The sequence below is a fragment of the Streptopelia decaocto genome (genome assembly GCF_964273445.1).
Source record: "Streptopelia decaocto genome assembly, chromosome: 3".
In the NCBI taxonomy this organism is placed as follows: Eukaryota; Metazoa; Chordata; class Aves; order Columbiformes; family Columbidae; genus Streptopelia; species Streptopelia decaocto.
In genome coordinates this window covers 117,322,857-117,350,756 of record NC_138656.1, presented here as the reverse complement: position 1 = coordinate 117,350,756, position 27,900 = coordinate 117,322,857, and the positions used below count along the sequence as shown (strand labels likewise).

Here is a 27,900-nt window from a genome sequence, read left to right as displayed (position 1 = left end):
GCGGAGCGGGATCCCGGTTGGGGGGGGAGGTGTCCTAGTTGGGGGAGCGCTGTCGCGGTGTCCCGGTTGGGGGGGCGGGGTCCCGGTTGAGGGGGCGGTGTCCCGGCTGCCGGGGGCGGTGTCCCGGTTGGCGGTGTCCTGGTTGGCCGGGGCGGAGCGGGGTCCCGGCGGGCGGGCGCGGGGGTCTTGGTTTGCGGGGCGAGGGGGTCCCGGTTGGCCGGGCGGTGTCCCGGCTGGCGGTGTCCCGGTTGGCGGGGGGGCCACGGTCGGCGGGGCGGTGTCCCGGCTGGCGGGGCGGGGCCGGGGCGGGGCCATGCGGGCGGCGCCTGCGCGGGGCCGCGGCGGCTCGGCGAAGTTCCGCGGGCCCGGGTAAGTTTTCGGCGGGGCGGCTCCGCTGCGCTCGGGTCCGGCCCGGCCATGGCGTTCCGCCGGCGGGCCAAGAGCCACCCGCTGTTCAGCCAGGAGTTCCTGATCCATAACCACGCCGACATCGGCTTCTGCCTGGTGCTCAGCGTCCTCATCGCGCTCATGTTCGAGGTGAGACCCCCCGCCGCCCCTCCTGCACAGCGCTCCCGGGACCGGCTCTTTGTGTCCCCGCCGCTGCGGTCCGCGCGCCCCAAACTTTGGTGCCCCCCCCGACAAGCGCTGCTTTGGCTCAGAGGGTGTCCAGGGCGCTGCACCCCAGCGAGGTGACCCCGTCCCGCTCGGGGTGTGGGGGGTGCCACCCCATTCATTCCCTCTCTCTCTTCCATCAGCAAAGAGGCGTCTCCCCCAAAAAAGGAAATCCCAGCACAGTGCTGGTTCTTGGGGCGACACATCCTTCTGCCCCCCCAGCCCTGCTCGGGGTGGGAAGGGAGAGCACAGGGGGTGCTGAACCCCCTTTTTCTGCACACCCTCCGCCGCTTTTGGGGACGGTCCGTGCCCCGCACCACTTCCCGAGCACCCAGGGGTGCAGGCAGAAGTCAACCCCTCGCTGATACTTCCAGCTATTGCAAAGCGGGGGGTGTGTGTTTTTTTCCCCCCCTTTTTTTTTAAATATCAGCCGTTTTCCAGGTATTTTCTCCGCAGCACCGTGGGACGAGCACCCGGGGGGGGCTCCTGGGCCTCGTCCGGACGCCAGTGGCTCCTTGGCCGTTCCCCATCGCGCTCCATCCCCAGATGCAGCCTCTGCTCCTCCCCGGGAAAGCTTCGCCCAGCCGGGCCGTCCCAGTTCCGTGCGAACCGTGTCGGGAATGCCGCTCTCCCCTTCTCCGGCTCCTTCTCCCCCGCTTGCTGTTTTCCTTTCCTCGTTCGGGGGGGGAGATGGGGAGGGTTGGAGGCCACCAGCACCACCACGGAGCTTCGCTTGGGCTCGGGGGCACCTCGGCCGGATCGGACCCCCCTCGTTTCCCCCGCACAAGCCCTCCCCTGGAGCGCAGTGCCACGTTTCAAAGCGAATCCGGATGGGAAAGGGGCGGCCGGGGGAGGAAAAACTCCTTCTGCAGCAAATCGCGGGAGGAGGAAACCCAGTTCCTTAACACCCTCCTGGTCGCACCCCCCTTTTTATTCATACCCCCCCGGCCTTCTTTTTTTTTCCTTTTTTCTGCAAATGCATTAAATACACAGGTCGCTTCTAGTGCACAAAGCCCCTTTGATACCCTTATGCATGTATATATATTTATTTAAGGGTCATAAAAGTTTCAAAACGAACCCGAAAGGGCCAGCTGTGTTCCAAAACCACATGCAAATGCTGCGAAGTTGGGCTGCAAGTTTCCTAGTCGTGCTTTAAAATAAAACAAGTCGCTGAGGTTGTGTCTCTCCAGCTGGGTTTGTCCCCGCAGCTGGTTTTGCGGGCTGCTGGTGCCTGTGGTTGTGTGCGGGGAACCCCCATCCAGGTGAGGTGGTACCCGGGCTTTTGGTCGACGTGATGCTCAGAGGCTGTTTTTGAAATGCAGTGTGTTTAAACCCCCCCTGTGGAGGTAGCAGCAGGGATGGTTTGGTGGCGTTTCTCATTTTTTTAATAATGTCTTTTAATTAAATCTCTGGTTGTTGAGAGGGAGCAATTTCCTGGATTCAGGGGATGGTGCTCGTCGTGCCGGGATGGGTTTTGGCACTCCTCCCTCTTCATCATCCAGCTGCATCCCTGTTGGGCAGCATCTGCCCCTTTGCATGGAGTTTGGGACAACACTTTTGGTCCTTGTGTATTTTCTAAAATCATTATTTTATTTATTCCTTCTGGTTTCTTTCTCCCTGGAGGGGGAGTCAACCTCTGCTCTTCCCCAGGCTTCCAAACCACCCATGCCCACCTGTACCACCTCTGTGGTGAGTATTGGTGGCAGCTTGGGTATTTCTGCCTTTTGATGCGTTTTCGGCACCTCGTCTGCGCTGCTGGGCAGGACATGTCTGTCCCTTCTCCTCATCCTGATCCCCACCGCACTGCCAGGCTCCCACCTTCCCCAACGGCCATGGAAACGCGGAAATGGCCGAATCGTGCTCACAATGGGCTGTTTCCTGCAGGGGAGGTTTCTTTGGGGAGGCTCAGATTGGATTTTTAACCTTTTCCCAGGCGGTCCATGGCAGTTTTCTCTGGCGCTGCGCTCGTGGGGATGCTTGAGGGGCCACCGCGGGTCTACCCCTCTGTCACGGTCCATTCAGTGATGGACTCATGATGGTTCATTGACCTTGATCTCAAAGTGCAACTTCAAAACTGACTCTTACACCCTGCCCAAGCGCGGCACGAGGTGCACGCTGAGCATCCTTTTGGGTGCTCAACCTCCTCCCCATCCAAATCAATCAATGGGCTCCATCCGCCAGCCCAGTAATTTCTCCGCAGCGTAGAGCAGGTACCGGTCACGATGGAGTTACCAGTCGCAATGGAGTTACCGTTCACACCTTATTTGATGCCCGACATTATTCGACGTGCCATTAGCACCGCGCCGGCTCCAGGAAGGGGATGTGGAGGCACGTGGTGTGAAGCTGCTCGCAGGTGTTATGGGCGTGTTGGACTCGATTATTTGAGTGTTGTGCACACGTTTTAGGTGATCCAAGTGTTGCTTGTGGTGGGAAGCCCACTGCTTCATAGAATACAGAATGTCTTGAGTTGGAGGGACTCACAAGGATCAGTGTCGAGGTTTTGATTGCGGGGTGACAATAAAACTGTTGCAGATGTATCGTTAACCCACTCTGCCCCCTTCCCACTAATTACAGGTGATCGGGAGGGAAAGAAGGACAGAGAGAAGAGAGTTGGAAAAATTAAAAATGTTTTACTAATGCTGCTGATAAAATAGAGGAAAATAGTACAAAATACACAAAACCGATCTTGAAAGTCCCGGCAACTGCAGAGCCAGCAGCCGAAGTCCTGGACTGGACTCTGCAGCCAACCGGAGCTGGATTCAGTCTCTCACTAGGCCTCAGTTCACAGGGACGACTCGCAAGGTCCTCTCCTAATGTCGCCATAAGGAAAAGGGACGAGATCCTCGTGTCTCCCACTTTTATATGAAGTATTCACGTGAATGGGATGTTGTACTCCATTGGTCAGTTTCTAGTCACCTGTTTCTTGTTGCCCCTCTCACGAGATGTGCATCCATCCTTATCATAACCCTGCATTCCATTGCTGTGTCTACCAAAATGTGTATCTGGTTTTCCAGGAAAACGCAGCTAATCTGAAAGCTTTAGCTGACAGGCAAATTCACTAAAAGAGAAACTTGTTTTTAACAAAACCAGGACAGTCATCAAGTTGAAATCTTGCCCACCTCTCTGGCCAACCTGGACCAGGCTCTCACCACCATCAATGTAAAAAAAATTGTTCCTCATGTCTGGCCTGAATCTCCCTCTTTTAGTTTAAAACCATCACCCCTTGTCCTGTTTTCTGCCTTCCCATGTGAAACAGGTGCTCACGATCCCCACTCAGAAATCACTTTGCATATCATCGTCTACCCTCTTTGCAGAAGAATGAAGCCAAGCTTAGGCTGGGTTTAACCTGCAGCTGCCTGGTCGCCTGTGTCAGGCGCCTCCGTGCGGGTTGAGTTTGGGATGACCTCGCTGGTTTTGGGTTTTCTGTATTAGATGGGGTCTGCTGTTGTGACCTGTGTATGATGGGGAAGCTGAGGCTCAGTCTTCTCCTTTATGCCAGAACTGGCTGTGACAAAACAGACACCAGGTCCTGATGTCTATGCATGGAGTGATGGAAATAAAGTTATAAAATATTATATTATAAGAGTTGCCGTGCCCTTGCTGGGCTTTCCTCTTTACGGAGAGCCCGGCAGTGAGTCACGGTCTCCCAAACCCCACGTTGTGACACTCAAACGAAGGCAGCTGACGAATGAGCTGCTATTTCCAGGCTTCCTGCTAAATATATTTTCCCCGCCCTGGTCTCCTCTGTAGCACTCTGTAAAAATTACAGCCTTCCCATCGCTAACGAGGGACAACAAGTTGTGTTTCTGCCTCCCCCAGGTTTCTGCCAGATGTTGAAGCCGAGGCGTGTGAGCAGCTTGAGGGCCCGATAGTTCAGGGAGAGCATGGCAGGGAAGAAAACAAGCAGAATTTAGGTTTGCTTTTAAAAAGCGAATAAACAAGGCAGTGATAATTGCGTAGCGCTGGGGGATGAGCGGAGGGGCTGTTTGCTTTTAAGGGCTTTGGTCCAAAGTTTGGCCTTCAGTTTACTTATAGAGCCTGTGTCAATCCATACCGTGCATCAACGGGTTTTTCTTTCAGTCAACGCTCTGGCTGGTGGGGGAAAAAGCAAAAACCTGAGTTGTGAGAAAAGCCTTCGGACAGCGTTTTATCTTCAATTAGAGTTGTTTTTCAAGCCCTGGAGATGTTTTCGCGGCTCAGACAGCAGAAACTCCCCCAAGCCTCCCCTGCTTCCTTCCTCCGAAGCTGTTTTAACCCAGGCAGGACCACGGGGGCACCGAACGGGGGGAAAACAGCACGAATCCTGCAAATCCCACCGGGCTGAGGCTTTGGGGAAGGGAACTGGGTTTCTGAGAGTGACCTGGTACCCCTGGGAAGGATGCTCAAAAATGAGCCCTCGCTCCTGAAAACACCAGGGGTTGAGAGGTGCAGCGGGTGGATTTTGGGGGAGACATTATGCCAGGGTTGGACTAAGTGAACTTTGAAGGTCCCTTCCTGCCCAAACTGTACTATGGTTCTAAAAGCCACTTACATGCCTGCAAAAGTGGAATTGGGACTTCGATTTGGACTCTTATGTGGTGGGGAAAAGAACCCAGCATCTTCTAAAGAGACTGAGGGGAACTTGGCTGTTTTGTAGTAGGCAACAAACTCCAAGCTGATAGGGGTGTGAATTTTTCCGGTCGCTGTGTTATTGGGGAGCAGAGAGAAAGCTGGAGATAAAGGGGGAAAGCCAGCAGCTTGAGGAGCTGGCCTCACAGCATAACCAAAAAGTGTAATAATATCTAGAGAGCCCCAGTTGTGTCGCTGCCTGCAGCAGCTTTTCCTGGCACTTCCTTTCCCGTACCAGCACCTTGTATCGGAGCAAACAGACAGCGAGCATCTTGTGCCTCTGAATGATCCCCATGTTGCTCTTCCCATTGCAAACTTCTCCTCTATGTGAGCTCTAAAGCTTTACCGTCGCCAGTGCTCGTGGCTTCTTCCCGAGCCGAGGAAACCTGGTTTCTGCTGGAGGTGCCATTGCTGGAGGTCGTGGTTCAGGTGTGTCCTGTTTGCTAGGAGGCTTAAGCTGCTCCATGGTGGTTCTGTCTCTATATGTTATGCAGGGCTCTATAGCACTGGCGTATAGCATCTCTAATCCTGGGATCAGTTCTGGGCCCCTCATGCCAATAAAGCCCTTGAGGTGCTGGAGCAAGTTGGGAGAAGGGAACGGAGCTGGGGAAGGGGCTAGAGCACAAGTGTGATGGGTTTAGATTGGGTATTAGGAAAAAATTATTCCCCAAAGGGCTGTCGGGTATTGGAACAGGCTGCCCAGGGCAGTGGTGGAGTCACCATCCCTGGAGGATTGAACAGACACATAGATGAGGTTCTCAGGGACGTGGTTTAGTGCCAGTGTTATAATGGTTGGACTTGATCTTGAGGGTCTCTTCCAACCAAAATGATTCTGTGAAACAGCAATGGGTGCACTGATGGTGCTTGCGTTGACAGGGTGGAGGGGATGCTGTCGTGGTTACTGCTGCAGTGTGGCATTATGGAGCCTGATGTTCACGTGCTGGAATTCAGCTATGACGTTGGTCAAGTCACTTATCCCTCCACAGGTCAGGGTCGTGTTGTGAGCAACAGCAAAAGGATGCAAGTCCCTCTGTGGGTCTGCAGGTTGTCCTTCACCTTCAAGCCTGGAAAGATGTCACTGGTGTCCTTCACCTCCAAGGATGAAGGGATGTCACCTTTGTCCTGCTCAAGCTGGTTTCTCCTGTAGGTTTCATGCTCCATCAGCCTCGGCCGCTGGGAACCACAACTCTTTTCCTATCTGAACTGAGATGTCCTCACAGTGGTTGCAAGGAGGTAGAGGTGACAGGGGTTTGCGGTGTGATCAGGACCATGGTGGGTCTCGGAGGACAGAGCTAAGCTGGACAATGGGTGTGCTGGTCTGGGTTTCTCATGCAATTGCAATGAAGAAAGCGTGGAGGTGTAAAAACGCTCACAAAATGAGATGCAACCGGTTGTTTGAGGCCTTGAAAGCCTATCTGAAGATGCTGCCTTGGCCATTGAAGTCCTGCTGGTGCCCACAGGAGTGTGTGTGGGAATGATATCCCGCACGTGTTCCAGTGTTTTCATGGTCAGTGTGAACATCTCCTGACCTCTTGCAGGAGAAACGACGCCTTTGATACCTGAGAGGAGATGTAAGGTGTGTGAGATGTCCGGAGGTGGATGAGGAACCCAACGGTTCAGATTTGGCCCCTGGAGATGCTGCTGTGGCCCTTAGTGAAGGGCTGCAGGTGTGTGCTGGGGCCTTATCCATCAGATGGAGCAGAGAGGTAGTTTGTCTTTGGAAACTGGTCTGTCAGGAGCCTGTCTGCATCCAGGCAGTCACATTTATCTTAGGCTGTAAAACATTTTACGCAAGCTTTAGGAAACAACCCACTGCCTCTCTAACGAAAGGTAGAGGAAAGCAGAGGTGGCACCGGAGCTCCTGGTGGCCAGTGGGAAGCAAAGGCAGATCACAGAATCCCAGAACGTCAGGGGTTGGAAGGGACCTGGAAAGCTCATCCAGTGCAATCCCCCCATGGAGCAGGAACACCCAGATGAGGTTACACAGGAAGGTGTCCAGGCGGGTTTGAATGTCTGCAGAGAAGGAGACTCCACAACCCCCCTGGGCAGCCTGGGCCAGGCTCTGCTGGGAAGAAGTTTTTTCTTGTATTTAAGTGGAACCTCTTGTGTTCCAGTTTGAACCTGTTACCCTTTGTCCTATCACTGGTTGTCACCCAGAAGAGCCTGGCTTCATCCTCCTGACACCCACCCTTTCCATATTGATCACCATGAATGAGTCACCCCTCAGTCTCCTCCAAGCTCAAGAGCCCCAGCTCTCTCAGCCTTTCCTCACACAGGAGATGCTCCACTCCCTTCAGCATCTTTGTTGCCCTGAGCTGGACTCTCTCCAGCAGTTCCCTGTCCTTCTGGAACTGAGGGGCCCAGAACTGGACACAATATTCCAGATGTGGTCTCCCCAGGGCAGAGTAGAGGGGCAGGAGAACCTCTCTGACCCACTCACCACCCCCCTTCTAATCCACCCCAGGTGCCATTGGCCTTCCTGGCCACAAGGGCCCAGTGCTGGCTCATGGTTACCCTGCTGTCCCCAGGACCCCAGGTCCCTTTCCCCTACACTGCTCTCTAATAGGTAATTCCCCAGCTTATACTGGAACCTGGGGTTGTTCCTGCCCAGATGTAAGACTCTACACTTTCCATGGTTGTATTTCATCAAATTTTTCCCCATGTGGAGATGGGACAAAACATTGGTTGACCCTTGAGCGGATGGGGGAGACCTTCCTGCCAGGCCCTCTAGGTAAGAAGAACAGGAGAGTCCTTGCAAGCCGTGTTGGGGCTGAGCACCGTGAGGGAATTTCTCCGCACCCAGAGATGCTCCAGGGTCATTTTCTCAGACCCACAAGTGTGGCTTGTGGCCTGTCCAGCGGGTTAGGAGACTTCACCTGGAGGTGATCTCTTGTTTGCAGCCATCAGCCAGGATGTAAAACTGAGGCGCGGAAATGACCTTACAACCCTTGAGGTTGTAAAGAAGGTATGTAGTACAGCGCCGGACACACGGGGGATAACTCCGCCCAAGTCGTGTGTAAATTTTCAGTAGCTGTGAGCTTGGTTAAATGCAGTAAAGTGTTACATATTCATGAAAGTTCTGGGAAGGCTTGTACATATTTGTAACCTGTCCCCGAGAAGGCGGTTCTTATTACAATGAGTTCAGGAGCCCATTGCCATGGTCTCCACCTCCGGCTCCTCCTGGTTGCAGCTGTGCAGTGATCGTGACCCTGGGTCCTCTTCTCTGTGCACGGCACCTTTGGTCAGTGTGATGAGTTGGTTGGACTCAAACTGCTGGGTTGGTTAAACTGGCATATCTCCTGTGCCCAAGTTTCTGTTATCTAGTTCACCCCAGGATGCACCAAGGATGCACCCAAGGATTATTATCTTCGCAAGGCGTCAGCAAGCTCCTGTTTCTTGTACAATAAGTTACACAAAGCGAAGCAAGACTAGGCAATAGCGATGTGGGTTAAGGGTTAGCTCACTGTTGGCTCTTGAAGTCTTTAAGTGTTAGTTCTTTCAGTGTTAATTAGTTAATTATTAATTCCCTGTATCAAAACCTTCAGCACCTGCCGCCGTCAGCGCATCCCCACGCGTCCGCCTGTCCCTGCGGCATTGTGTGGTTGTTTCATTCCCTGCGCTGGCTTGCGAGGAGGTTTGGATGTAAAGTCTGGGTCTGGTTATGCTGTACCACTCTGGGATGAAGCAACTTTGCTTTTCGTAGCCAGCCAGGTTGGCAGGAGCTCAGCGTCTCCCTAAGGCAGCATGAGGCCGGGCGATGCGCCTTGTCCATTACAGCCGCAAACGCTGCCTGTGGTCAGTTACCCAGTGCCAGCTCAGACCTCAGCACTGTGAATGTGCCGCTTTCGCCACCACTGCAGAGGCTTGCAGACCTCACCAGCCTAAGGTCAGAACACAGTGAGAGACAGAACAATTTGCTAGGGAGGAAAGAAGTCAGCAACTATATTAGAAGCGAACGTTTCTTTCCAATGGAAAAGCTAGACTGAATTTTTTAGATTGGAAAGGTAATGAGATACTGTAGCAATAAAGGAAGGCAATAGTGCATATAACAGGATGGAAAGTTGTACTGTGCAGTGGTTGAACACATGTTTTGTCAGTGCAATTGCTGCAGAAGGAACAGATCTTCCTTTTCCTTCCACAACAGTAAGGGCCCAAAGGCAGGACATACAGTGAGCTTCTATTTCTCAAGGGAAGTCGGCAGAGCGCTTCTCACATCTCTGTTCCTCCACAAACAGAGCACAACAGATGGGATTTCTTTATTTAAGTGGAAAACAATAATAATAATCCTTAAAGATCATGAGAACAGGCTGCAGAGTTTGCTGTTGTCCAGCGGAGCCACCAGCCGGTTCCTGAGCGCTCGCGGGGGTGGGACGGGAGCACTTGGCAAAACCCCCGTGTCCCCTGGCAGCTCTGTCCTGCAGCATGTGCAGCAATATTTCCAGCTGTGGTTTTCATAGCTCTGAAACAGTCGCAGCTCCATCTGCGTGAAATGCGGCTCATCTCCATCAGTGTTTGATGGGCATGCGAGTTTTTTGGGGGGACTGGTTCTTAGGAAGCTGGGTGTGTGCAAAACGTTGGGAGGGTGGCTGAGGAGCTGTCAGAAAGGTAAAAATCTCTTATGATCAGCTGCCAGTGCAGGGTAGGATGGGATGGGGGCATGGACAGAGGTTGACATCAGGTATTTTGCTGTGGACCCAGCTCAGAGGGTCGTCAGTCTCAGAGATGCTGCTTTGGGGTGTCCTGGAGATGCAGCAAGATGGGATCATGGAGTCATAGGGTTGGGAGGGACCTTCACAGCTCATCTAATCCCACCCCTGCCATGAGCAGGGACATCTTCACCAGCCCAGGTTGCTCAGAGCCCCGTCCAGCCTGGCCTGGGATGTCTCCAGGAATGGTTCATCCACCACCTCTCTGGCCAGCCTGGGATAGTGTGTGGTCTCTAGAGGGGTCCAGCTTCACCCATCCAAGAGCTCTTATTACTAGAAGCGTCTCTGCAAAGGTGCAGGGGCTAAATACAAAACCTATGGGGCTTCGAAGCCACCGAGCTCGCTCAGGTGCTGGATGTTGTCATTTCTACCCAGCCCGAGCTCCCGGAGTGAATGGAAATGAGGGATGGTTTTAATTAACACAAAGGTCTCTCTGGGCCATGCTCCCAGTGTCCCCCAAACAGCAGGTCGCTGGTGACGATGGTCCATGCCATGGAGGGATGATCACCCAAGGGGAAGCGGGAACCTTCCCCTGTCACCTTGCCTGGTGATGATGGTCCATGCCATGGAGGGATGCTCACCCCAAGGGAGAGCAGGGACCTTCCCCTGTCACTTTGCCTGGTGGTGATGGTCCATGCTATGGAGGGATGCTCACCCCGAGCATCAGCTTAACTGGTGGCTTTTCCAGCTGCATTGCTTTTCCAGGTTTCTCCCTCTTTTATCCAACCCTTTCTCCTCAAACCCCAAGTCCCTTTGGGCACACTGCTTCCCTAGCAATCCCCTTGCTGAAAGGTGCATCTCCCTGGATGCTTTGCCTTTCCCAGCGATGTCAGAAAGGGGAATAAATAGTGGCAGAGGAATGAATTTAACAACTGATTTTGATTTTTTTCTCTCCTCTGTGTCTTTGCCAGGTTACAGCCAAGACTGCCTTCCTGTTTATCTTACCTCAGTATAACGTCAGCGTGCCTACAGCAGGTAAGAGATGCTGAAATAGAAGGGGGAAAAGCGAAGTTTGAGAGGCTCAGAGCATTCTGTTTGTGTCTGCCAGTGCTTTTTTAGGGTTTCCTGCCATGGTCAGGCCGCTCGGTGTGATTTGCAGGGCAAGGATTCTCCTCCAAACCTGGTCAGCAGGATCAGATGGCCCGATTGCATGTCCTGATTGCTCTGTGCCCTGCCTGGGAGCAGGAGGGATTTAACTCTGTGTAAGTGGCGGGAGCCGCGCAGGTGATTGCTGTCTCACTCTATTTATCGGGGATGGGACGAGGTGAGAGTGCAGAGATGCAGGTGGTGCACGGCATCCCTGCTGGAAGCAGCTTGTGGTCCTGATGCATATGGAGAATAATTCAAGGAGACTCCATGCTGCTGCAGGTCCGAGCCCGATGGACCAGAGGATGTGCCCCAGTTTGTATTTTGGGTTCTAGTTGCTCTGTTCCTAGCTGAGAGCCCCTCCAGGACGGGCAGAAATCTGGGCACTGGTTTGGGAGCAGAACGAGGGGTTTTGGATAAAGCCTTGGAGCCAGGAACTGCCAAACGCCCGTGGCACAGAGCCTGGCATGGTGGCACAAAACTGCAGTTAATTAGAAGCATTTGAATGATCATCAAGGGAAGAGCAGGTTGTTTGGATTGGTGGATCCAGGATGAGGCAGACACACGGGAGATGAAAGCTCTGCCTTTAAAATATTTGAATTTAATGGCTGAAGACATCATCCAGCTTCCAGATTAAATCATGGTGCGTGCTTACTTGTGGCACAGTGCAGATGACTTCTGCCTTGGTGCCAAGGGATTTATTCTTCCCTGTTACCAGAAATCTCAAGGGGACACACAACTACACACAACGCTCTTGCCGGGACCAGGTATTAGGTATTGATGTAGGATCGAGGGCACCCCCAGTGAGTTTGCAGATGACACCAGGTTGAGTGGGAGTGTTGATGTGCTGGAGGGCAGGATGGCCATACAGAGGGATCTGGATCATTGTGCTGAGGCCAGTTGTCTGAGGTTTAACAAGACCAAGTGCCAGGTCCTGCACTTGGGTCACAACGACCCCATGAACGCTACAGGCTCGGGTAAAAGCGGCTGGAAAGTGCCCAGTGGAAAAGGCCCCAGGGATGTTGGTGACAGCGGTTGAACATGAGCCCATGTGTGCCCAGATGGCCAAGAGGCCACCAGCATCCTGGCTTGTACCAGCACTGGTGTGGCCAGCAGGCCCAGGGCAGTGACCGTCCCTGTGCTGGGACCTGGGGAGGCCAAAATGCAAATGCTGGGGGCAGTTCTGGGCCCCTCAGCTCAGCGCACAAAATGGCAGCATCAGGGGCATCAGAATCACCTCAGGGCTCAAAACGGCAGCCCCAGGGGTGGCGGGATCACCTCACACACAAAATGGCAGCGTCAGGGGCAGCAAAATCACCTGAGGGCTCAAGAAAGGCCTTGAGGTGCTGGAGCGAGTTGAGAGAAGGGAACGGAGCTGGTGAGGGGCTGGAGCACAAGTGTGATGGGAGCGGCTGAGGGACCTGGGGGGTTCAGCTGGAGAACAGGGGCTGAGGGGAGACCTTCTGATCTCTGAACTGCCTGAAAGGAGCTTGGAGCCAGGGGGGTCGGGCTCTGCTCCCCAGGAACAAGCGGCAGGAGCAGAGGAAACGGCCTCAAGTTGCGCCAGGGGAGGTTGAGGTTGGATGTGGGGAACAATTTCTTCCCCAAAGGGCTGTGGGGCATTGGAACAGGCTGCCCAGGGCAGTGCTGGAGTCACCATCCCTGGAGGGTTGAACAGATGTAGATGAGGTTCTCAGGGACATGGGTTAGTTCCAGTGTTGGGTTAATGGTTGGACTTGATGATCATGAGGGTCTCTTCCAACAAAAATGATTCAATGATTCTATAATGTTATTTCCTTTAGTTTTGCAGTTCTTTTATCTTATACTGGAGTTATGAGCTCTGTGACACAGGCAGCGTCATGGTTTGCACAGCCGGTGTGGCTCCTAAGGACCTGGTGTTTCCACATCCTTACGCCAGGGGTTTTCATAAATCCTGTTCAAATCTCATTCACGTAGCTCACATCTTAGAAATCTGGACTGCAGCTTAGTTCGAGGGTAAGCAGGGCCAGTGACAGACAAGCCACTTCCTAGCGGTGATATTAGTGGGGGATGGATCAGGGTGAGGGAGAGCGTAGTTGGGGTGGGCTGAGCTTCCCATTGCAATGCTCTCTGCACCGAGCCATGGGGACAGCAGCTTTCCCGACTCTGCTGCTTCCCCATATGCTGTAGGGCTGCAAATAGTTGCCTAAATGCAGATGTCTTGGGTATTTTGGTTGCTGTTGGGTCTCCTGTTGCTGCAGAAGAGCAAGGCATCCCATGGGTTCTATTTCTCATCCGCCAGCGATGTGCCGCTGTTTCAGATCTCTTTAACAGTGCAAATTGTCTGCATTTGGGCAGCTGAGTCCTGCTCCAGCAGCTTTGGGAGTGAATATGAGAGACTCAGTGTTGGAGGATCACAAAGTCATAGACTGGTTGTGGATGAAGGGACCTCTGGAGATCATCCAGTCCAACCCAGCTGCTCACGCAGGGTCACCAGAGCAGATCACACAGGTCAGTCCAGGCGGGTTTGAATGTCTCAGAGAAGGAGACTCCACACCCGCTCTGGGCAGCCTGGGCCAGGCTCTGGCACCTCCCAGCAAAGAAGTTTCTCCTCATGTTCAGATGGACCCTCCTGTGTTTCAGTCTGTGCCCATTGCCCCTCATCATGTCAATGGGCACCACTGAACAGAGTCTGGTCCATCCTCTGACACCCACCCTGACATATTGATCCCATTGATCAGATCACAGAATCCCAGAATGTCAGGTCCCTTTCCCCTACACTGAACTCTAATAGGTCATTCCCCAACTTATAATTAATCCCTCTCAGCTTCTCTTCTCCAGCTGAACAGCCCCAGCTCTCTCAGTCTCCTCATCACAAAGATGCTCCAGACCCCTCAGCATCTTTATGTCCCTCCGCTGGACTCCCTCCAGTAATTCCTTTGTCCTTCTTCAGCTGAGGTGCCCAGAACTGGACACACAACTCCAGATGGGGCCTCCCCAGGAGACAGCCTCCCTTGACCTGCTAACCACGCTCTTCCTAACCCCAACCAGAGCCACTGGCACAACCTCTCTTTGCATCCAAGCTGCATGTTGGGAATAGCCTCTCCCCACTAACCCTTGAGTCATTTGGATCATGGGGATTTGACCCAGCGTTCGGTCTCTTACAGATGGGGAGCTGGTCCAGTATCACTACGGGCCGAAGGATCTGGTCACCATACTCTTCTACATCTTCATCGCCATCATCCTGCACGCGGTGGTGCAGGAGTATGCTCTGGATGTGAGTGATGTTGGGTGTCCCAAGTCACCGAAATATCTCAAGTACCATAGGGGGATGTGGTCCTGCTGCAGTTAAATGCTGGTCTGGGGGTCGAGCTGGTGATGAGTGAGCCTCTGTGGAGGGGGTTGGTCTCTTCTCACAAGTAACAAGCTATAGGATGAGAGGAAGCAGCGTCAGCTTGTGCCAGGAAGGTTTAGATTGAATATTAGGGAAAAATTATTTCTAGAAAGGTTTGTTGGGCATTGGAACAGGTGGTGGAGTCACCAGCCCTGGAGGGTTTAAAAGACACTGAGATGAGGTTCTTAGGGACATGGTTTAGTGACAGCGTGAGGTTTATGGTTGGACTTGATGACCTTGAGAATCTTGTCCAACCAAAACAATTCATAGAATCGTTTTGGTTGGACAAGACTCTCAAGATCATCAAGATTCATCTCTGGGGGCTGGTTGGGATGGGGAGGAGGATGGAGAGTTGTTGACCCACTGGTTGATGTTTTATTTTCCTTTTCTCTCTGCACCATCGCAGAAAATCAACAGGCGGCTCCATCTCTCCAAGGTCAAACACAGCAAGTTCAACGAATCGGGCCAGCTGGTCGCCTTCCACCTCACCTCCATGGTTTGGTGCCTGTACGTCGTGGTGACGGTGAGGAACGGGGCTGGACGGCCTTTTGGCTTTTCCGTGTGGGAATTGTGGTTTCTGGAGCACAAAACCCCAACGGCAGCAGAGTCCTCACCCAACCCCCGGGCCAAGATGGGCACATTTCAGTCAAGATTAGTTCTCAAGTATGGTGGGTTTTTCCAGCAGTTTGGGGAGACGCTTCTCCTGCTTCATGAAATATTTTTGGCGCTGGACCCCAGACATTTTGCCTGACCCCGTCATCTCCATCTGCTGTTCCAAGACCTGCCATCTTTCTCAGCCACTTTATTTTCGTCCTTGTTGTTGTTCAGGGTTTTGGGGTTTTAGGATGCCCTTTGCAGGGTTGTGGGGCTAACAGGCGGACTTTGTGGTCCCTGTTTGTGGTACGTCAAAGGAACACATCCCCTCATTGCTGCCCAGGGGGTCCAGCCAGCAGATCACAGAATCCCAGAATGTCAGGGATTGGAAGGGACCTGGAAAGCTCATCCAGTGCAATCCCCCCGCCGGAGCAGGAACACCCAGATGAGGTTACACAGGAAGGTGTCCAGGAGGGTTTGAATGTCTGCAGAGAAGGAGACTCCACAACCTCCCTGGGCAGCCTGGGCCAGGCTCTGCCACCCTCACCAGGAACAAGTTTCTTCTCAAATTTAAGTAGAACCTCCTGTGTTCCAGTTTGCACCCATTACCCCTTGTCCTATCATTGGTTGTCACCCAGAAGAGCCTGGCTCCATCCTCCTGACACTCACCCTTTCCATATTGATCACCGTGAATGAGTCACCCCTCAGTCTCCTCTTGTCCAGCTCCAGAGCCCCAGCTCTCTCAGCCTTTCCTCACACGGGAGATGCTCCACTCCCTGCAGCATCTTGGGGGCTGCACTGGACTCTCTCCAGCAGTTCCCTGTCCTTCTGGAACTGAGGGGCCACAACTGGACACAAGATTCCAGGTGTGGTCTCCCCAGGGCAGAGCAGAGGGGCAGGAGAACCTCTCTGACCTACTGACCACCCCCTTCTAATCCACCCCAGGTACCATTGGCCTTCCTGGCCACAAGGGCCCAGTGCTGGCTCATGGTCATCCTGCTGTTCCCAGGACCCCAGGTCCCTTTCCCCCACACTGCCCTCTAACAGGTCATTCCCCAGCTTATACTGGAACCTGGGGTTGTTCCTGCCCAGATTCAAGACTCTACACTTGCCCTTGTTATATTTCATTAAATTTTTCCCCACCCGACTCTCCAGCCTGTCCAAGTCTCTGGATGGCAGCACAGCCTCTGGCGTGTCAGCCATGTGGCAGATCCGATTTCTGGGATCTGCTGGTGCTGCTCCTGCCCTGTGGGGAGGGAAGCTTCGAAAAACAGTCAGTGACACTGTGTTTGAGCTGCCCTCGCCCTGTGCAGACGCGTCCGTCACCAGTTGTAGGGCTGTGGCCTCCTGTGCCAACCCACGTTGCTGTGCTGCCCAGCTGCCCCACGTGTGCAGAGCAGGTCACCTTTGGCAGAATTTGTGTGTCCCCTGGCCTCCCCCCGCAGAAACGAAGGGCTCAGGGCAGGCAGGGCATGGATGATGGTGGCAGGGAGGGGCTGGGCAGGATGAATTCCCTGTGCCAGCATCTCTTTGCAAAGCCCAAGGTGGCACCTGTGTGGCAGGAGCTGTGCAAGTGCGGAACAAGGAGGGAGCCCCGTCCGGCAATGTGCCCTGCAAGCGTAAGACACGAGGCTGAAGACAAATGCAGGCAGGTGGAAAATTAAACTATGCAGCGTATATTAGTTTTGTAGGTGTTTTCTGTTCCCCTTTCTCTTCAGAAGTGCTTATTTTTGTGTGATACTGGGGCTGAAAATGCCAGTGAGGAGTAAGCTTCCCCAGTCCATGCAGACAGTTACCTGGAGCTACAGGCATCTCACCCCACACCTCCATAGAGTCATAGAATGGTTTGATTGAAGGGAACTTCAAAGCTCCCCCAGTGCCACCCCTGCCATGAGCAGGGACATCTTCACCAGCTCAGGTTGCTCAGAACCTCATCCAGCCTGGCCCAGGATGTCTCCAGGGATGGTTCATCCACCACCTCTCTGCCCAACCTGGGACAGGCTCTCACCACCCTCAGCACAAACAATTTCTTCCTCATGTTTGGCTTGAACCTCCCTCCTTTAGATTTAAACCATCACCCCTTGTCCTATCACAACAGGCCCTGCTCAAAAGCCTGTCCCCATCCATCTTATGGGTCCCTTTTACGTATGGAAAGGCCACACTAAGGTCTCCCTGGAGCTTCTCTTCTCCAGCTGAACACCCAACTCTCTCAGCCTGTCCTCCAGCAGAGCTGTTCCAGCCTCAGATCATTTCTGGGGCTCCTCTGGCCCCTCTCCAGCAGGTCCATGTGTGTCCTGTGCTGAGGACCCAGAGCTGGACCAGCACTGCAGGGGGAGTGGAGCAGAGGGGCAGAATCACCAACCTGAACCTGCTGCTCACGCTCCTTGTGATGCAACCCAGGATACAATTGGCCTCTGGGCTGCAAGTGCACATTGCCAGCTCATGTCCAATCTTTCACCCCCCAGCACCCCAAGTCCTTCTCCTGGGGGCTGCTCTCCATCCTCAGCCCGTACTGATGCCAGGGGAACATCCCTCCTGCGTTGCCCAAACTCCAAAACAACCTCTCCTGAACTCAGGACCTCCTGTGCAACCAGGCAAGAAGCCTTCAGCCCCCAAATGCGGGGCTCTTGTGAAACTTGAGCAGGGTGCTAGAGACCCCTGACAGCGGTGGAGCTTTGGGGAGCTCAGCCTTGGCTCTTGCAGGGGACATGGTTTTAATGGAGGCTGAAAGGACCCGAGTGTCACCCCCAGTTCCTAATTTCTGTGTAGCATTAGCCCTCCCCATCATAACCACGTGCTGCCTGTTTGTTTTGCTGAATGCTCACGTCTCTTCTCTTTTTCAGGAAGGATACATATCAAACCCCCGGAGTCTGTGGGAAAACTACCCGCACGTTTATCTTCCGTAAGCACTCACAAGGGCATTTTGTTCTTGGGCTGACCGCTTCCTCTCTCTGGCTTTTCCCTGTGGCGGGGAGCAGGTGCTGACAGCGCAGCGCCCTTTGCGTGCACCCTGCTGCAAGGATGCTGCACCGGGACCCCAGGAGGTGGGGGATACCTCATTCTGTGGCCCTGGGGAGGGTGTTCACAGGGGGATTCTGCTGCGAGGAAGGTCCTGTGGGCTTGGTTACTCATCCTGCCTGCATCACTTTGGGCAAGTCGCTATTGCTGTTGATTTTTCTTTGGACAAACGAAGTGGGGGATAATCCTCCCTTCTTGGGTTTTTGCAAGAGTGAGGTTTGTTGAGGGTGTGGAGACCGTAGCACAAACATCTGGGTATGGATAGCTTGGTTCAACATGTCATTTCAGCCCAGAAATGATGCCTCCTAAATTATAGAGTCATAGAATAGTTTGGGTTGAAGGGAACTTCCTAGCCCCCCAGTGCCACCCCTGCCATGAGCAGGGACATCTTCACCAGCTCAGGTTGCTCAGAGCCCCGTCCAGCCTGGCCTGGGATGTCTCCAGGGATGGTTCATCCACCACCTCTCTGCCCAACCTGGGACAGGCTCTCACCACCCTCAGTGCAAACAATTTCTTCCTCATGTCTGGCCTGAATCTCTCCTCTTTTAGTTTAAAACCAAATCCCGTGGCTTTGAAGCAGTGCTGGGGTTGCCTGGTGCCTGTGTCCTCAGGGTCACACCGTGGCCCAGACCAGCTCAAACAGCTCATCCATGCATTTCAGGTTCCAGGTGAAGTTCTTCTACCTGTGCCAGCTGGCGTACTGGCTGCATGCCCTGCCGGAGCTCTACTTCCAAAAAGTTCGCAAGGTGAGAGCCAGGTGGGTGCTCCCATGCGCCCTGGGGATGCTTGAGGTGGTGGGCCCACCGGCTTTGGGGAACACACACGTCGCAAGAGGGCGGGCGGAGAGGTGCGATGGGCTAACGCGTCTTTTTGCCCCTGCCAGGAGGAGATTCCGCGCCAGCTGCGCTGCATCGCACTCTACCTACTGCACATCGCCGGCGCCTACCTCCTCAAGTGAGTTGGCTGCTTCGACAGTGTGTCCCGCGGCACTGACGGCACTGAGCGCGTCCCTCTGTGGTGCGAGTCACCTGGGGAGCCTCAGCAGGGCTTTTGAAGGGGGTAAAGAATCACAGAATCATTTTGGTTGGAAGAGACCATCAAGATCATTAACCTGACACTGTCACTACCCCATGTCCCTAAGAACTTCATCTCCATCTGTTCAACCCTCCAGGGATGGTGACTCCACCACTGCCCTGAGCAGCCTGTTCCAATGCCCAACATCCCTTTCCATGAAGAAATTGTTCCTAATATCCAATCTAAACCTTCCCTAGCTCAACTTGAGGCCATTCCTTCTCATCCTACTGGTTTTTATTTTTAATTTTTCCCAAGTAGCAAGCAATAGAACAAGCATTTAAAAAGCAGATGGTATTGAAGTTGACCTCCCAACTGCAGGCCCTTAGTCAAACAGTTCTCACGGACCCACAAAGCTGATTTTGAGGGGGTTCAGCGATGTCACGCGCATGTGCAGGCAGTCTCTGCTGACAGGGCATTGCAAAGCAAATGTTAACCGGGGACCCAAAACACAGGCTGATGGTGCAAATCCCCTGGGTGTGGGAAGCAAGCTGGGGTGTTGTCCCAGTGCAACGTGGGCAGGAAAACTCTTATCCTGCCTCTGACTGTGTGCATGGAGCAGCAAGGCCAGGTTAGGGCTTTGTGTCGCACGCATCCCAGCTCTGCTGCTGCTTTGGGCTGTTTGATCACAGAGTCATACAATAGTTTCTATGGGAAGGGACCTTCCAAGCTCATCCAGTGCCACCCCTGCCATGAGCAGGGACATCTTCACCGGCTCAGGTTGCTCAGAGCCCTGTCCAGCCTGGCCTGGGATGTCTCCAGGGATGGTTCATCCACCACCTCTCTGGCCAACCTGGGACAGGCTCTCACCACCCTCACTGTAAACAATTTCTTCCTCATGTCTGGCCCGATGTTCTGGGGATTGCCCCATCACAATCCTGCCCCACTGCTGCGGGATGTCTGGCTTTGAGCTGGCACTTGCTGCAGCGCTGGAATGGCAGAGATGCTGGATCTTCCAGTATAAGTTGGGGAATGACCTGTTAGAGAGCAGTGTAGGGGAAAGGGACCTGGGGGTCCTGGGGACAGCAGGATTACCTTGAGCCAGCACTGGGCCCTTGTGGCCAGGAAGGCCAATGGTACCTGGGGTGGATTAGAAGGGGGGTGTTCAGTAGGTCAGAGAGGTTCTCCTGCCCCTCTACTCTGCCCTGGGGAGACCACACCTGGAATATTGTGTCCAGTTGTGGCCCCTCAGTTCCAGAAGGACAGGGAACTGCTGGAGAGAGTCCAGCGCAGCCACCAAGATGCTGAAGGGAGTGGAGCATCTCCCGTGTGAGGAAAGGCTGAGGGAGCTGGAGCTCTGGAGCTTGGAGAGGAGGAGCCTGAGGGGTGACCTTATTAATGTTTGCAAATATATAAAGGGTGGGTGTCAGGAGGATGGAGCCAGGCTCTTCTGGGTGACAACCAATGATAGGACAAGGGGTAATGGGTGCAAACCTGGGGAGCCTCAGCAGGGCTTTTGAAGGGAGTAAAGAATCACAGAATCATTTTGGTTGGAAGAGACCATCAAGATCATTAACCTGACACTGTCACTACCCCATGTCCCTAAGAACTTCATTTCCGTCTGTTCAACCCTCCAGGGATGGTGACTCCACCACTGCCCTGGGCAGCCTGTTCCAATGCCCAACATCCCTTTCCATGAAGAAATTGTTCCTAATATCCAGGAGAACAGGAGGTTCTACTTAAATTTGAGAAGAAACTTGTTCCCGGTGAGGGTGTCAGAGCCTGGCCCAGGCTGCCCAGGGAGGATGTGGAGTCTCCTTCTCTGCAGACATTCCAACCCGCCTGGACACCTTCCTGTGTAACCTCATCTGGGTGTTCCTGATCCGGCGGGGCGATTGCACTGGATGAGCTTTCTAGGTCCCTTCCAAAACCTGACATTCTGTGACTCTGTGATCTGGAGGACTGAGGTTGACCAGCCCAGTGATGCTTGTTTTCTCTTCTCCCCTAGCCTAACCCGCCTGGGGCTGATCCTTTTGCTGTTACAGTACTTAGCTGAATTCTTCTTCCACATGGCCCGGCTGGTCTACTTCACAGATGAGAACAACGAGAAGCTGTAAGTAGCCACACTGGCCATGGTTCCCCACTCCGGTGCCCGGGAGAAGCCATCGGCACAAGAGTGGCTCGTTCTCACCTTCCAGGTCCGTGCTGCTCCTGCTGACACCTCTGCTTGTCCTCCCGCAGGTTTAATGTCTGGGCTGTTGTGTTCGTGGTCACCAGGCTCTTCACCCTCACCTTGTACATCCTGGTCATGGGCTTCGGGCTGCCGCGGGTGGAGAGCCAGCCTCTTGACCCCGAGAGGGGGAACTTCTTCAGCTTTCTCTTCAACAACATCCTCTTCAGGTAGGAATGTTCCCTGCTGTGTCTTCCTTGGTTTGTGTTAGCCCAAGGTGGTTTTGGCTGGGTTCGGGAATGTCAGTGGGGATCTGATCCAGGTTCCTTGAGTGGTGAGAGCCCAGGTTGGGCAGAGAGGTGGTGGATGAACCATGCCTGGAGACATCCCAGGCCAGGCTGGACGGGGCTCTGAGCAACCTGAGCTGGTGAAGATGTCCCTGCTCATGGCAGGGGTTGGACCAGATGAGCTTTGAAGGTCCCTTCAACCCAAACCATTCTATGATTCTATGAAGGACTTAGTGTGGAGGGAGCGAGGATGCTGTGGAGCCACAACAGGAGGCAAAACGCAGCCAATAATTTGTTAATTGAGTGAAGTTGTAAAGCACAAGCCTGTCTTAGAGAAAGGCTCGCGGGCTTTCCCTTCTGCACCTGTGACTGTGCTTACATGGCTGTGGTCAATGAAAAGGAGCTTTCCCTTCTGCTTGGACGTGTTTTGCTGCCTGTTGACGTGGAAGGCAGAGGATGGGATGGGTTCCTCATGCCTTGCGGTCTGGTCTGTCAACACGGGGAGCCTTTTGCACCCACAGCAGCTGTAGGTTCAGCTCAGAAGTTCTTAAGATAGGTACCTGGTCACTCCCCAGCTTTTTGGAGCTGTGGACTGGCAGGCCTGAGGATTTGGGGGATGGGGAATTCCTCAGTTCCCTTCCAACCACATCCACGTTTTAGTCTTGCAGAGCAGCTGGAGACATTTTATCTAGACTGTGGAGACTGTGGTTTGGGCGTTGGTGGCTGAGATGATCCTATTCATCCATTCCTGCCCTAAAGTGTTAAGACTCTGCAGTGCCCTGAGCACCCGAGAGCTTTATGGTGGGGAGGGAAAGGGAATTGGCTGCCTTGAGCTTGGGATATGGCAGAAAGCAGAGGTGTCCTCAAGTGTGGTGGGAGTGGCTGAGGGACCTGGGGGGTTCAGCTGCAGAACAGGAGCTGAGGGGAGACCTTCTGATCTCTGAACTGCCTGAAAGGAGCTTGGAGCCAGGGGGGGTCGGGCTCTGCTCCCCAGGAACAAGCGGCAGGAGCAGAGGAAACGGCCTCAAGTTGCGCCAGGGGAGGTTGAAGTTGGATGTGGGGAACAATTTCTTCCCCAAAGGGCTGTCGGGCATTGGAACAGGCTGCCCAGGGCAGTGGTGGAGTCACCATCCCTGGAGGGTTGAACAGATGTAGATGAGGTTTTCAGGGACATGGGGCAGTGCCAGGGGTGGGTTAATAATTTGTCTCGATTATCTTGAGAGTCTCTTCCAAGCAAGATGGTTCTGTGGTGGCTGTGGGGACAGCACCTGCTGCAGCTCCCAGTGCAGCCGCCCAGGGGACGTTGTGTGCGGGTGGGATCTGTGCTGGTGGTGGCCGCGCTGCCCTGTTCTCAGCCTGCCTCTTCTCCGCCCCACCAGAATGAGTGTGCTGCTGTTGGTGTGCCTCTTCCAGGCCTCGGTGATGTGGCGCTTCATCCACTTGCAGCTGCGGCGCTGGCGGGAGTACTGGAACGAGCAGAGCAGTCGGAAGCGAGCCGCTGCCACCAGGCAGCCCACAAAGCCGCCCAAGAGGGACTCGGGTGAGTGCTGGGCCAGTGTGGCTGCGCTTGCACCACTGCTGCGGGTCAGCGTCCCCATGCAGGTGGTACTGTGGTGGAACCTCCTGTCCCTCCGCACTGAGCGTGCGGGTCCCCAGTGGGATCATCCTATGACGATGGTTTTATCCATGTCTGCACAGCTCTGCTGTGGGACGGGCTGGGAGAGCTGGGTGTTCAGCTGGAGAAGAGAAGCTCGGGGAGACCTTAGTGCGGCCTTTCCGGACTTAAAAGGGGATGATAAGAAAGATGGGGATGGACTTGTTAGCAGGGCCTGTTGTGATAGGACAAGGGGTGATAGTTTTAAACTAAAAGAGGGGAGATTCAGGTTAGACATGAGGAAGAAATTGTTTGCACTGAGGGTGGTGAAAGCCTGTCCCAGGTTGGCCAGAGAGGTGGTGGATGAACCATCCCTGGAGACATCCCAGGCCAGGCTGGACGGGGCTCTGAGCAACCTGAGCTGGTGAAGATGTCCCTGCTCATGGCAGAGGTGGCACTGGGGGAGCTTTGAAGGTCCCATCCAACCCAAACTATTATATGATTCTATAGGCCAGTCCCAAGAGAGTTAAAGTTTTGGTCTGTGCAAGGCACAAAGTTTTTCTCTCTGTCCCCAGGTTACCATGAAAACGGAGTGGTGAAAGCAGAGAACGGCACCTCGCCGCGGACCAAGAAGTTGAAATCGCCATAGAAGCAAGGGCTGGTCTGGGGAGGAGGGTGAGATACCGGGACTAAGCAGCAGCCCCTCCTCCCGGCCCTCACAAGCGGCACCTTGAGCGGCGAGGAAACCGGTCGTCTTCCCAAGGTGTCTCTCGCTCTCCTCCCTTTCTGTCTTACTCTCTTGAACCATTTGCAATAAAACCAAAAAGGTCCTTTTTCCCCTTCACCCTTCCCCTCATAGGAGCCTTTTCCAACACTCCTGGCTTTTCTTTTCCTCTATTTCACTGTAAATCAGCGTGCAATTTTTTTCTTTCCTATTTTAGTGTTTGGTTATTTTGGACTTTTGTTACAAATGCATGGTAGACGGTTCCAAATAATTTTTTCTTTTTTTTTTTTTTTTTTTATACAGCATGTTCCTCCCCTCCCTTCATGGTGCTTCCCTGAGCCCCTGTGTAAAGGGCCAGAGCAGCTTTAAGGCTGTTTTGGGAACAGGCTCTGGGGGATGCGATGGGGCTGTGACCCTGAGGCTCGGGGTGCTCTGGGGTGCTCAGGGGTGCAGGTTGCCTCTCGTGGGCACGTCTGGCCAGCAAGGGCTGCAGATAGAGACCAGGGGCTGAGGGAGGAACCACAACCATGTCTTGTCTCATGCTGGATTTCTGGTTTAGTGGAGTCCCTCCAGCCCTCAGTTTTGAATTAATTTTGGCGAGCCGGGCAGCAGAGGAGGGAGGGAATTTCCTTCTTCACTTCGGACCCACCTCCAAGCTCTTCTGGTACAACTGGGTCCCTCTTAACCCTTTTGGCTGCAGGAGGTGAGTTCTTCCAGACCTCCCAGCCCAAGAGGTGGGCTTGAGAGCAGCAGCGTTCTCAGGTCTGTCTGAACCCTCGAGTCCTGGCCTGGCTTCCGTCAGCCCTTTGCTGGCTTGTGTGTGCCCATGGACTCGGTGTTCTCGCGGCTCTTGGCCACATCTGAATGAGCAGACCGGCTGCTGCTAAAGGGTTTTGCATCAATGGGACTGTGCTCCTCTCATCCCCACCGTACCAGTGCAGCTGTGCCATCGGCAGCCGCCAGCTTCGCTCCTCATTTCCGAAGGATACAGAGCTTGTATCCACCCAAGGTGCTATCAAATGCAGGGTTTCTTCACAAAAAACTTTAACCCTTCATCCCTTTCCGAGCTGTGAATGGGATGACAGGGAAGGAAGCTGGGGCTGCAGGAGCAGCTCTCACATTAGGAACGGCCTGAGCTGTGGTGCAAAGCCACTGGCAGGTGGAGTTGTCTCAGATCTACCTCAGAGGCCATCTCTTGCTGCAGACCACTTGTCCCCTCGCCTCCTGCTCGCTGCCACCCATATGAGCCGGCAGGACGTTCATGCGAAACCCCAGATCCCACCGGCTCGGTCCCCTCTTGCCTCTTTGCTGGGGAGCAGCATCTCCACGAGGTCAGCACCAGATCGCTGACGTTCTTTGGGGTGCTGTGCACCAGTGGTAATGTGTGGCAGATAGGTGCCTCTCACACCTCCACTCCCTCGGGGGCGGTTTCTGTGGCTGGTTTTGCTGTTGGTGCCTCTCATGCAGCAAACCCGCTGGAGCGTTAGTTGCGCTCTGCCCAAGCGGCGGCTGCTCCCTGGGCCGGGCGAGAAGAGGGGCGCAAGGTGCGAGGAGCTGCGGTCGCTCTTCCGTACGCGAGATCCACCTTCCCCACGGACCAGGGAAGTGCGTGGTCCTCTCTTTCTTCCTCTCTTTGCTCCTCGCCCTGATACTCACCCTGATCCTCACTCTGCTCCTCACCCTAATCCTCGCTCCGCTCCTCGCGGAGCCTTGGGCAGCTCAGCTCGGGCTCCCTGCGAGTGCAATTCCACCGTGAGGCCGGCGCAGTCCTTCGTATCACTCGCATTTTGAGGCACGAGTGACAGTTGATTTTCTGCCCATCTTTGAGTTCGGTTGGGTATTTTTCCTCCTGTAGGCGTCTTTTGTCCCTTCCTCCCTCTCTCCTTGTTGAGGCGCAGCTAACGCTGGGCACCGCAGAGAGAAAACACGCAGGGACATGAGGACGGTTGGTCAAATTCCACTCGTTCCTCCATCCCCGTGACCCCTGAGTCCCAAACGAGACGTCAACAGGATGCCAGGACATGGATTCCCCCTTTTTTAGGGGAACCAAGGAAGAAAACGTTGGAGGAGAGCCTTCAGTGGTCTCTGTGATTGCTCCTCATAGCCCTTGCTGGGTAGATAATACTGATTTTGGCTCGGAGGCAGCAACACGATGAGGGTGGGGTAAAGAGCTTTACATTAGGAAGGATGTGGAAAGGATTTAGTGTGAGAGGTTTTTACCTTTCTGCTGCCTCTTTCCAGCCATCCACGGCCCCAAAAAGTGGCTGCTGAACTATCCTTCTCCTGCCCGCTGGGCTTCAGGCAGCTCTGCCACTTGCACAATCCCGCGTCTTCATCAAGGAGCTAATTATAATTACGCCTCATATCCCAAGTGCCTTATGTTATAGCCTTTTGTACGCTTGATCTGTGTCCTATAGGAGTAGCTGAGCGCCCTCCCTCTTTACAACGTATGTACAGCATATGCTACATTTACATGTTGGGTTTTTTCTGTTTTCCTTTTGATAGAGCTACCAGTAAAAGGGACAGTTTGTTTCGGGAGCATTTCCATGTGTTATTTGTTTGTAACCTATAGATGATGGGGCTTTTTTTGCCCTCTGTCTTTACTCCTCAGAAATCCTCATCCTCCTTTCATGCCCAAGTGTGGCAGGATCCCTGGGGGGTCTATATTTTCGTTGGTTTTTTGAGCTGATCCTTTGCTGGAAGGTCTGAAAGCCCCACTCCACGCTTTGTCTGTGTCTCGTCATGCGAGCGCCGTCCCTCATCTGCAAACCTGCCATAAACGCTGCTGCGTCCGCGTCATTTCTCAGCAGAACAATCCTCCTCTTCAGCCCAAAGAGCTTTATTTTTCTCAGATGAACCATTTTCATGGCAAACCCTTGGCGGTCAAGTCTTGCCTTGACCGATCTGCATACAAAGATGCTCATTTTCTTTGAGTGGATGCTCTTCTTGCCCCATCTTCTCAAGCCTTGTGTCTTCTGCATAGAAAAACCCCAAAGATCCATCCCAAACAGCTCTTGGCCACCGCAGTGCAGAAGGTGTTACAGACTATGGAAATTTCAGCATAATGCTATTGCTCGCGCTCTTCCGCGGGGTTGAGGCTGTTTTTGTAGCCTGCACCCATTATCCAACCTGAGAAGGTCAGGGATTGAGCAGTCTGTGATTTTGAGGTGTTGAGCGTAGCATTCTCCTGCCCTGGCCTAGAACAGCCGTGAAATACCAGCAGTAGTTCTCTCTTTTTGTCTCAGATACTTAGAATGGGCTTGGGAAGAGAAAGGGGTGGAGGAAGAACAGATGTAGCATTTCACATATTGAGTGACTTACGTTATGGGGCATTACAGTCGCGTTGTTTTTTCGTTGGTTTATTTAGAATTCTTTCTTCTTCCTCATCATGTTTGGGTTAGTAGTAAAGAAAACAAGTTCCAGTCCCCTTGTAGGTCACTTTACCCTTCACTCACTATTTTATAATGTATTTTTGGTTGGTTTCCCAGTGGGAGGGAAGAATAACCACACTAAGATGCCTCTTTGCTCCCCCAGTGCGTGGGGTTTGCAGCAGCTTCTGTCTCTTGCCCTCTGGGTAGATGGACCCTGATTTGCATCAACAGGAGATGGAGATGATGTGGTTTGATTTCCAGCCTTCTGGTGAACTCCACAAACGTGTAATAGATGGTTTATTTGGTAGGTTTTATACTTAAACTGTGTTATTTCACCTCAGGGCTGTGTGGGGTTTTGCTGGCAGTTGGAAAAGCCAGAGGCACGTAGTTTTCCTTCAAATGTGTTCAACTCACCAGACCAAACTTCAAAGGAATTTGAGGAAAAATTCTGTTCTTCCATATTGATGCTTCAGTGCAAATTTCCTAATTTTGGGGGGGGGTGGGGGGGAAAGTAACAGTCTGATATTTTTATCCCGTTTGTTTCATTCTTCCCGTCACTTCAGTTTTTGTACGGATTTTGTTGTTGTTTGTTGTTATGTGTGTTTTTGTGATAAACTCGACAAGAAGTATTTTTCTGAAATAAAGCAATAAAAGGCGTAGATTCTTCCACCGCTGCCGTCCCGATGCTTCATCGCTGCACTAAGCTGAATGAATTTCCAAAGCCGGCCGCCGTGGGTTGTCCCGTT

The 27,900-nt window shown here is 53.5% G+C and overlaps 1 protein-coding gene across 1 annotated transcript; it reads left to right on the top strand.

The window, feature by feature from the left end:
• Window positions 1-321: 321 nt before the first annotated feature.
• On the top strand, window positions 322-27,823 carry TRAM2 (translocation associated membrane protein 2). Its single transcript, XM_082049516.1, has 11 exons — window positions 322-537; window positions 10,838-10,901; window positions 14,159-14,268; window positions 14,792-14,908; window positions 17,823-17,881; window positions 18,659-18,743; window positions 18,881-18,951; window positions 21,017-21,121; window positions 21,250-21,408; window positions 22,845-23,005; window positions 23,635-27,823. Exons 1-11 carry the CDS (start codon window positions 418-420, stop codon window positions 23,706-23,708), a joined length of 1,125 nt encoding a protein of 374 aa, XP_081905642.1. The 5' UTR covers window positions 322-417; the 3' UTR covers window positions 23,709-27,823.
• The last annotated feature ends 77 nt before the right edge of the window (window positions 27,824-27,900 follow it).